Source organism: Chinchilla lanigera, unplaced genomic scaffold, assembly GCF_000276665.1.
Source record: "Chinchilla lanigera isolate Chin_1 unplaced genomic scaffold, ChiLan1.0 scaffold00078, whole genome shotgun sequence".
Classification (NCBI taxonomy): Eukaryota; Metazoa; Chordata; class Mammalia; order Rodentia; family Chinchillidae; genus Chinchilla; species Chinchilla lanigera.
In genome coordinates, this window is record NW_004955479.1 from 5,120,384 (window position 1) to 5,131,263 (window position 10,880).

The 10,880-nt window shown below is 38.5% G+C and overlaps 1 protein-coding gene across 7 annotated transcripts in view; it reads left to right on the forward strand.

Annotated features, from left to right (window-relative positions):
* The window catches only part of Asb15 (ankyrin repeat and SOCS box containing 15), a 47,479-nt gene extending 37,443 nt beyond the window's left edge, over nt 1-10,036 (forward strand). For 6 of the 7 annotated variants that reach the window (XM_005402329.1, XM_005402331.1, XM_005402327.2 and 3 more), the window contains 3 exons: nt 385-955; nt 1,746-1,899; nt 7,506-10,036. In XM_005402329.1, coding sequence (XP_005402386.1) covers nt 385-955; nt 1,746-1,899; nt 7,506-7,678 — 898 coding nt within the window. In that variant the 3' untranslated portion in view covers nt 7,679-10,036. The remainder of the gene's footprint in view (nt 1-384; nt 956-1,745; nt 1,900-7,505) is intronic. The other variant, XM_005402333.2, reaches the window with a different exon arrangement.
* The last annotated feature ends 844 nt before the right edge of the window (nt 10,037-10,880 follow it).

Sequence of the window (10,880 nt, forward strand, 5' to 3'; positions counted from 1 at the left end):
TGCCATCAGAAGAGCTTTGCAAATAGCATCAGCTTTTTATCAAATAGCATCAGCTACTAATAAAAATTATATCATTCAGAGAAGACGTGGAAGTGGGGAGGGATCCTGAGGAGTCACATCTAAAGCCAAACGTACAAGATCCAACATGTTCCCCAGGAGTATTTGAATGAGGAGGATAATAAAAAGTGAACTAAATTACATTAAACTAACTAGTAGGACTTTGATGGACAAAGGTTAAACATTTAAGTACAAGGTTATACAGAAAAAATAAGAGAAACCAAACAAATTACATTTACTTTTCTAGCAAGGAAAACAGTTTATTTAGTTTCTTCATTCTTTTTATGCCATATGGATATCTGAGAGATGCTTGTTTGTTTGTTTTAGTGCATTGAAATATCTTATCCCAGTAACATCCAAACATGCAATTCGGAAAAGTGGGTTAACTCCGGTTCACTCAGCAGCAGACGGGCAGAACGCACAGTGCCTAGAACTGCTCATTGAAAGTGGTTTCGATATCAACACCTTACTTGCTGATCATATTTCCAAGAGCTATGATGATGAGAGGAAGACCGCACTGTACTTTGCCGTTTCTAATAACGACATCCGCTGCACAGAAGTCCTTCTGGCTGCAGGTGCAGACCCGAACCTGGATCCCCTCAACTGTCTCCTTGTGGCGGTGAGGGCCAGTAACCATGAAATTGTCCGGTTGCTTCTCTCACACGGAGCTAATGTCAATTGTTATTTTATGCATGTGAATGACACCCGTTTCCCCAGTGCCATTCAATATGCCCTGAATGATGAAGTCATGCTGAGGCTATTGCTGAACAATGGCTATCAGGTGGAGATGTGCTTTGACTGCATGCATGGGGACATCTTTGGACACTCATTCGTGTGGTCTGAGACAGAGGAAGAGGTACTGCCAGGATGGACGTCTTGTGTGATAAAAGACAACCCGGTGAGTTACATCCTTTTCTTCTGTGTATTAGGTCATTATCCTAACTCTTATATTTGCTTCAAGAAATTTTATTTTCCCCTTTTGATTTCTTTATTTACCACTGGTTGCTCAGGAGTATGTTGTTTAATGCCCAGGTATTTGTAAAGTTTCCAAAATTCTTCCTGTTGGTGATCTCTAGTTTTTTGTCACTGTGCTTGGAAAACATACTTGACATAATTGTGACCTTCTTACAACCATTTAGGCTCACTTTGTGGCCTAGCATGTGCTCTGTCTTGAAGGCTGTTTAATGTGCTGTTAAGAAAAATTTGTATTCTGGTGTCTAACTCATAACCTTTCCCTCACTTAGGGATGTTATAAGAAAAAAATCAACATTAATTTTTATGCATTTCTTATTTTTGATTTGCTTTTGTTTGCAATATGAGGACCTAACTATAAAGTGAGCCATGAAAATATGTTGTTTATTTTTCTTGACTTGGAAACAAAATATAGAATATAAAAACATCTGTAATTAATCACTTCATGCATATTTGGTGGCATATTGGGGCCAGATAGAGAAAAACATGATTCTTCTCAATTGTATTAATTATAGCTGCATAAAAACCATGCCAGTTTTCAGGGCTATAGCTCATTTAAACAAGCAAACAAATTATTTCCCATTTTTGCTCATTACTGGTAGGGATCCTTTATTTCCTATGAAAAGACACAGTATGATTTTTCCTAACAAAATTAAGTGCTATATATGTGTGGCATATTAAGAATACTACTAAACTGAACTTATCAATTGTCTCAGTTCTGTGAGTTTATTACAGTTCCTTGGATGAAACACCTGGTAGGCAGCGTTATTCGTATATTAATCGATTATGTGGATTATGTGCCTCTGTGTGCTAAACTGAAGTCTGCACTAGAAGTACAGAGAGAATGGCCAGAGATACGCCAGATACTGGGTAAAAACAAATATTTTACCTATAACTTTTTATTAAAATTGTACATAAAGTTTCTTAATATCTTTGATACTTTTTAGTGCTTCTTCACTTTCTATTTAGAATTATCTAGGTTATTTTTTAAAATTACCGTTAACATTTCTTTGCTGTAAGAAACAAACTTTGAGGTGTTCTTGATATTTTCCAACTCTTGTATAGTGATATGACTTTATTAACATTCTGGCTGGGACTCATAGTTTAACAATTAACTTACATAACACTATACAATATGTAGACTGAAATCTCCCTGGCCTAGACCCATTGTGTTCCTTTTTCTATTCTCAAGGTTTAGTATAAGCCTAGTGAGTAGTAAATACTCAGTAAATACTTACAGAGTAAATGAATGAATGAAAAAGATTGGAATTGTTCTTTATGACAACCTTTCTCTCAGGTCTTTATTGGCAAATTCCTACTATCAAAGGCTTTGTGTAATAGGCAAGGCATTTTGTATTTTCCAAGAGAACTTGGTGGTATAGTTCAGTGGCAAAGCACTTGTCTAGCATGTGCAAGACCCTGTGTTTTCTCCCTAGAACTATAAAAATTAAAGTTAAACATTGAGTTTTAAGAAAAATAAATTTTCAATTACTCTAAATACAAGTAGAACCTAGAAAAAAGTCATAGAGGTGTTTTCTATTCAAATTATAAGTTTAAGAAAATTAGCTTTCAAAACCTACTTGGACATCAATTTCACAGAATTTAAAAAGTCACCATGGAGGCCAGGCATGGTGGCACACGCCTGTAATCCCAGTACTCGGGAGCCTGAGGTGGGAGGATCATTGCAAGTTCGAGACCAGCCTCAGCTACAAAGCGAGCTCAAGGCCAGTCTGAACTCCATACTGAGACCCTGTATCAAAAAAAAAAAAAAAAAAAAAAAAAAAGGCGCCATGGACTATACACAAAATGTAAATAATCTGACACTTGCACCTAAATCAGCTTCCCCTGGAATGCGTTTTATAATTAAAAAATTTTCAGCAACTAAAACAGAAATCCCAGGAAATGTGATGAGTCATGCAGTATTGTGAGGATAGAAGTTAAGCTCTAGAATGAGATTCATCTAGGATGAGAAGGCATTTTGGCCTTGCCTGGGAGTAGAACTGATAGCTTACTTTGTCCATAGTGTGATTGAAGGGGCTGACATGTTCATGGGAACAAGCAACAGTTTATTATATTATTTTTGTTTCTCCAAGTGCAGAAGATTTTATTTTCTATACTGAAAACCAAGAGAATCACACTGGCTATGTGACTAAGCAAATTAGCCATCCTTTTTATGTCTTGCCTCTCCCACTGCAAAGCGGAGCTAGTGTCGCGTGTACCTCATAATGTTCTGGGAGGATTTAAGGAGGTAATGCGTGGTGCCAGGGCTGCAGCTCCGTGTGCAGCACTTGCTGCCACACTTGAGAACCGGGCTTTGTTTTATCCCCAGAATGGGGTGGGGGGTGCAGAGAGAATATGTGTAACATGCTTAGCACAGTGTCTACAGTATTAAACATACTTAATGAATTTAGATATTTTCAAAACTGAATTATTACAAATAAAAGGCTAAAGAGAATTACAAAGCAGTCTAGACCCTATGGATTCTTGAAACTACCATTTTTAAAAAAAAGTTTAAAAATTAAATTCAAATAAAAATGATCAGCAGAAAAGTAGCACAATCAAATCTCAGATAGTTAGAAGAAGAAATAGAGGAACAGAATAATATCCTTACAGACCAAATACATCAGAAAAAAAAAGCACCAAACAGATCAAGACTAAAAGTTTCTATTTCAAAATGAACTAAACTGCATAGGAAAATGATTCATTTAAAAAATAAGTCAAAATTAGGAAAATTCAGGAATGAGGTAACAGAACTGAGGAAGTAATTCAAAATAAAAGAAGGTAATATTTTCAAGTATGAAGCCTGAACTAGAAGAAAACCAAGAATAGCACAATACATAAAACCTTAAGAGACATAGAAGATGAAATGAAAGAAAAATTTAAAAATCAAATAGAAGTGAAGAAATAGGTAAAAGGATATGAAAGACTGGTAAATATTGACGTGAAACAATAAAGAGTTGATATATGAATTACATATAAGTTTCCTTAAAAAGAAAAGGAAAGCCAAATGTAGGAAACCAAACAAACACAATTTTAAAAATTTCAAGAAAAACACTTCCCATAATAAAAATGAAAGATTTGAAATTCCAAATTACAGTATCCTTTGGGCAGATAGGTAAAAAGAACAAATGACTTATGAGGAAAAAACACTTAAATTAACATATATTTGTATTAATCTTTTCGTTATCAGCACTTTACACTAAAAAATATAATGGAATAATATACTTCAGACTATCTAGAGCCAGGGATGCAGCTCAGCAGCAACAAGAGCCTGCCTGGCAAGTGCAAGGTCCTGAATTCGATTCCCAGTACCAAAAAAAAAAAAAAAAAGACTGCCCAGAGATGAAGATGTGAGCTGAGGACGTGTGACAGCAAAATTGACTTTGAGTTGCTGTATAAAAAAATGGTTTCCAGCACGCAAGGACTCACGAAATTTGTTCCTCTGATTTCCCACTGAGGAATCCACTAAGAAACAACCTTTAGCAACCCAAAATGACTAGAAAGATATCAACACAAAGACCAGCATTAAATAGGACTAACATTGAACATAATACCAACACTGAGAGTTAAAAGGGAGAAGATACAGTAAATATGCACTGGTTATATTCTCTGGTGACATACACATGGCACAAATATTTACTTTTAAATATCAGTAAATAAATCAAGCAAATAATTTTACTAATAAATATATATTCATTCAAAATATTCTAAGATACTGCAAGTTACAGAACTGTCATGTTGCTACGCTGAGAATGAGGGATATTCGAATTCCATTATTCTTCATACGTGTGAGATTCAGGGTCATCCGCGTAGAAGAAAGGAAATGCAGGTGCAAGATAGAAGATGTTTTGAAGAACTCCTGTGGTTCTAATTTAAATTGGAAGTAACAGTATGAATTTATAAGCCATTTTACCTTGAAAGTATACGTGTTCATGTGCACTGTACGTGTAACTGTGTGTGTGTGTGTGTGTGTGTGCGCGCGCGCGTCTGCCTACAGAAAGCCTTAGAAATAGTGATGAACCCCGTAGCAATGAACCCCGACCACACAGATTCTGGCTTGTAGATGCAGCTCCTGGAAAAGAAACAAGAGTGTCTGAGAGGAACGCTGATTCCAGAGGAAGAAAATGTGTGAGAAGAACTGGAGCACCTCTTATACCAGGGAGTAAAAGTGCTCTCAGAGACTGTCAGAATCATGGCAAAAGAACACAGGAGCCAATCTGAAGAGACCTGCATGGCCAAAATTTACTTTGCAAATGGATAATTATTTCCGTTAATTAAAGCATATCCAACACGCTTTAATACACGACTTTTAAAAAACTGGTCACCTCCAAAGGACGATAGAAAATCACTTTATCTGAGAAACTAATAAAAGAAAGTGCTGAAGCTGTGTATTCTCCCTTATTTGTATAACTTGTGCCACTAGTCACCAGAGAGTGGATGAGCAAAACAGCCTTTTGTAAAGGTATTTCAGATAATCAATGAAAAAGAAATTACATGAATGGACACGTCCCCACAAACTATGGATATAGTCATTGAAAACTATCAGCTGTTAATGCCAAGCTATGTGGTCCCTGAAGAAGTAACATAGTTTTGCTGAAGAAATCAAACCTAAATCTGATCAAGCCTCTGAACCTAGCGATCAGTTTTCAAGAAATAGGGAAGACAGTGCAGGACATGGAACTGTAACACTGCAAAGCAATCAGCACGGTGCAGGGTGTGGGAGATACAGAGCACTTGAGTTCTTCAAAGACTGAAGGATGAGAATGGAATGGAGACCCTGCAGGCAAAAAAAGACTTAAAAACATCGAAATTTCTAAGAAGGGGTTGTCAATACTATGGCATAGAGACAGGACACCTGGGAGGTGAAACTCTAGAGGGAGTGATTGCTAGACAAGTCACAATAGCAGCGACGTGTGCAGGAAGGAAGAGTAACATTGGAAGGATTGCAGAGGAAATTCTGGGGTGGCCAGCCAAGTTCTACTTCAAGACCTGGGAGGCAATTTTTAAAATTTAACTTACAATAACTTGTAGAACTATGCATGTGAATTGTTTCTCTATATTTACCTTATTTTTCAATAAAAAGTTGAAGCAGTTTTGAGAGTGCAACGAGAGACAGGCCCCTGAAGTTTAAATAAATTAATTTCCCAAAGTTAGAACCATAGAAAAAAATAACAAAGCAAAGATTTGAACCCTTTTCTGTCTTATTTCAAAATACAGGCTCATTCTACAATGTTATTATCCAGTCTAGACAGCATAGATTTTGCTTCTGAGTGGGAATTCACTCTCCGTATGTTTTTATTGCAAAAGAATCCCCAGTTCGAATGACTTTAAAGAGACATTCTAATTGTGAATACAGCCAGGACGGTGTCCATTGTTGAGAGCACGCATTACTGGTTGTTATAATACTGATCAAACACTAGATGGCAGGATTCCTCCAAGTATAAGTGAAGCAGTGCGACGGGGACAAACAGTGGTCATCTTTTATAAAAATGAACTTTTCTCCCGTCTCTGCTTTGGTAACAATCATTTTGCCTCAATAATCTTTGGAAATTGTTATTTTAAATTTTAAAAAAATAACTTGAATGTTTATATTCTCCAGTGTATCAGAAATACAATCAGTTTTACTATTGAACTGAATAATAGTTACCATTTCTGGAATGGCTACAATGTACCAAGCACTTTACTAGTTTATATAAATTAATTTGTTTAATATGCAAATGCCCTGTAGGTACGTCTCATTAGTATCCCCGTTTCGTAGTTGGGAATATTAAAATCACAGAGATTGAGTAACTTGCCCGAAGTCAAATGAGTATACAGTGACAAAGCCAGGATTTTAACCCAAACTGACGGAGTCCAGAGCCTGTGTGTAAGCCTGTGTCCTGTGCTGCCCTTTTATGAGTTCATTTGCTGGTATCTTATACCCATATTGTAATTATAATACAAAGTAAGAATTGAAAATAATGGCTAACATCAGATATTTGAATAATCAGTATTTTTAAATTATAAAAAGTTTCGATATAAGATACTATAAACAAGCCTCAGGTTGAACCATGAATGAATCATAGAATCATTTGTATCGATGATTCCTGGATTGCTAGGGGAGAGAGGAAGTGAAGAAATATACCTACCATCCAGTTCTAGATATTTTAAATATAATTAAACATGAGGAGGTGTGAGCATTCACTTTCTTAAGTCAAGTTCATTTATTCATTTAATGCATTTTAGTTAAATATTCACCACAGTTAAATATTCTGTTCCTGGCACAGAGACAGACTAAGTCTCTGCCCTGGTGGAGTTTGCATTTCAGGCAGTATTCTAGAATACTTCACTGCAGTACGAATTTCATTCATTAAAGTATGCACGCATGCTCTTCAGAATGACGTGATTCATGGTATGCTGAAACAATCTGTAGTTTCCTGGTCAATCCACTAACATTACTCATAATTTTTGCTTGTCCCCCTCCCTGTTCATTTTAGAGAATCCTTGTTCACTGAAGCATTTATGTCGGTTAAGAATTCGAAGACTTATGGGACTCCAGCGCCTCTGCCAGCCAGCCTCTGTGGAGAAGCTCCCTGTACCACCAGCTATTCAAAGATATATATTATTCAAAGAGTATGATCTCTATGGACAGGAGCTAAAATTGCCATAACTTAAGAATCTTTTAAAATGTGATTTCTGAAATTTTTTAAAATGTGATTCCTTTAAAATGTGAGAATTTATTGGAACCACTTAACATCCTTAAGTGTATTTAAATCCACTGACAATCATGTAGGTATATTGTGTCCTTCTGGGAGTGGTAAAGACATTGAGTTTTGGAAAGACAGTACCGTATCTGGGTTTCTGGTGGTTATCATCACCTGCTACAAACCTTTAAATTCTCCCCATCACCTGGCTCCTACAATAACCATAAATGACTTTTTATGTTTTAGAAAGCAAATCACTACTTTGCTAAACCTGCATCTCCTGCCAGTTGTGGGGTCCATTTCGCCTCTGCCTTCGAAAGGCCAGTGTGTGAAAGAGCTCCTTCCTGCTGGCAGGTTCACACCCTGGCTTCATACCTGCTGCCCCCACAGCTCTTTGCAAGGTTCCTGACAACCGCTTGTTGCTAAATCAAATGCACCTCTCAGCCCCTCTCCCCATCCATGCCGACTGCGTCTGACGCTGTTGGCTGCTGCTTCCTGAAATGGGACCTCCTTCCTTGGTCTTCACTATGCGGATGCCTTGGTTTCTTGGCTCTGCTCCTGCCCCCTTGGCTGCTCTGTCTTCTTTCACACTGCTCATCTCCCGTCAGTCTTGTAGTAATGTTTTCCCTGGGATAGTTCATCTACTGCAAGATTGCCGTCATTTTGCTGATGACCCCAAGACTTATTTCCACCCTCGGCTCTTGCTCTCCTGTGCTGGAGACCTGTATAGACAAACGGCCCAAAGGGCACTTGAACACAAAGATGCTTCAAATTCAACAGGTCCCCAAGCGAACTCACGGTGTTCCTCCACAAAAGGGCTCTTTCTCTTACATTCCCAATTTCATTAGTTAGAACAATGATTAATTCCTTTTCCAAAGGAAAAAGACTGCATCAGCGATGGCCACCGCACTTCCTCACCCACTGTAACAAATCCCCAATCCCACTAAGTTTGTCTCTTGAAATAGCCTTTTTCTGCTCAGGCTCATCAGTTTGATCCTAAGCCTGACTGTGATCTCCTCTTTCCTGGGGTGATACGGTGACACTCATCTGCTTGCTGGCGGCTGTCTTACCCTGCCCCGCACATCCTCTGCACACAGAATACCGGAATTGCCTTTTAGAGATGTGAGTAGAGTTTAAAAGTAAAATCATTCTCATTTCTCACAGGATAAAGTCCAGAGTCCCCAGGTGGACTCCGCGGTCTCCCCTTGCCGCCCTCCTTGCCTCACCTCTGATGCCCTCTTCCCTCCCTCCCTTTAACTGTAGGCTCTCCAGAGGTTTACTCTTCCACCAGTGACTCCCCAGACTTTAAAGTTGTAGACACAATTAGTTTTGGCTTTCTTAGTTCTAAAATTGGGTCCTCTATTTTTTAAAAATGCCATCTACTGTCACCATTATTTCATAAGAGCGATCAGTTCTTAGAATGCCAGAAAGTGAGACATCGCAAGCTGAGACATGAGAGCTGAATGGCTTTAGTGCTGGACACAGGGACCCCACTGCTTCTTTTCCCTGTGGACGAGTGAAAACCTCGCTGTGGCCTAGTGAGTTATATGAGAACTTTTGAGAATCCTGCTGTAGATAGATAAAGGTTTTTGCACCTCAAACCTGTGCATTTACTTCTCCTCTGCGTGGAACCTTCTTTCCATTTCTATCTGCTTGTCTTTGCCTGGCTAACTCACCCTGACCCTAAGGCCTGGACTGAGAGGTTACTTCCTGTAGGACGCGAGGCCCCTCCCCAACACTTCTCATCTTGAACTGTGGGAAACTCTGGGCCCATCTAGCTTCCCCACCAGACTGCAAGCTCTGTCAGGGCAGCGTCTACTTCTGCCTGATTCCCAGTCTCCCCTCCGGGCCAAACACATTCCCTGGAGCACGAATGTTATACAAGACCCAGACAGAAATAATTGGTGACCTCATGGTGAAATGACACTTTCAAATTTCTGAATTGCTTGGATAATATTAACAATGTGATTATTGAAATTTATTATTCTTAGATTTTAATAGTGTACTTTTCTAATATTTTAATTTTTATCTTGCAGGACTATATTCTTTTAATCGTAATGCCTCTGTGGTTTGTACTTTTTTTCAGTTACAGTTAGTGTCAGTTATCTTTACAACACAAGTGTAAAAAACTGTTTAATTAGGGCTATAGTTTAAGCCTAGTGTATTCTCTAGAGGATATATTCTTATATAAATTAAACTTTAATGTATTTAACTTGAGCTGTATTGTTTTGTGTACACAACTTCTTGTGGCTTTCTTACTCATGGTTAAAATGTGTTGTTACCTACAAACATTGCTGTGAATAAATAAAAATTTGATAACTGACCGTGCAAGTCTGTTACATGACCCTTCAGACGTTAAACTGTAGCACACCGACCTTTGACATTTTCCCTAATGTATTTTGGATACATTCAAAAAAGGCTTGGATGTAAAAATATAAATTAATTGCACATGCTATTTGTTTTGAAATTGTTTCCTTTAGCATTTATGCAGCAGTAAAAACACCTATCTTAAGAACTGAGGCAATTGCTATATCCCAAACAAATGGATTTTTGCTCCCCACATTTTGGACGTTTTTCGGTGTTTTTGTTTTTAAGCAGGCTGACGGAAGAGGAACTAATTTCTGTGTAATTAGGCCTCTCTTTCTCGTAGAGCGTGTCATTTATCTGGGAGAGGGCAGCAGCTGTTCCTCCCAATCAGCCCCAGATGAAGCCAAACATTCCCCCGTGGTGCCAGTGCAACCACGGCAGTGCCGTGCTGGACTCCGACACCGCTGCCCCCACCGCCAAGCTGTCTGTAGCTGCTGCAGTCTCTGGGACCTTGCTTTGTATCTCAGAGTCCGGTGGAAAAGAGCAGATCTGAACTGTCACTAGAGTATGTTTTGTTTATCTTTTCTGTTGGTCAAATAGCACCACTGTTTCCGGCCAAAAAAACTTTCAAGCACACTGAAACCAAATGGCTCCTGAAGAATATGGCTTAATCATTTTAATCGGTTACAGGACATGTATCCAGGCCATAGTACGACCGTGCAGAAGTGTGGAAACAGCTGACATGTCGCAGGTATTCATAGGTAATGCCCCTTTTGTTGCAGCGCTTTGAAAAATCAGTATAAATGGAGCAGAAGCCATGGGAACTACAAGGTGGAGTCTTTCATGATGCAAAGAACTGAA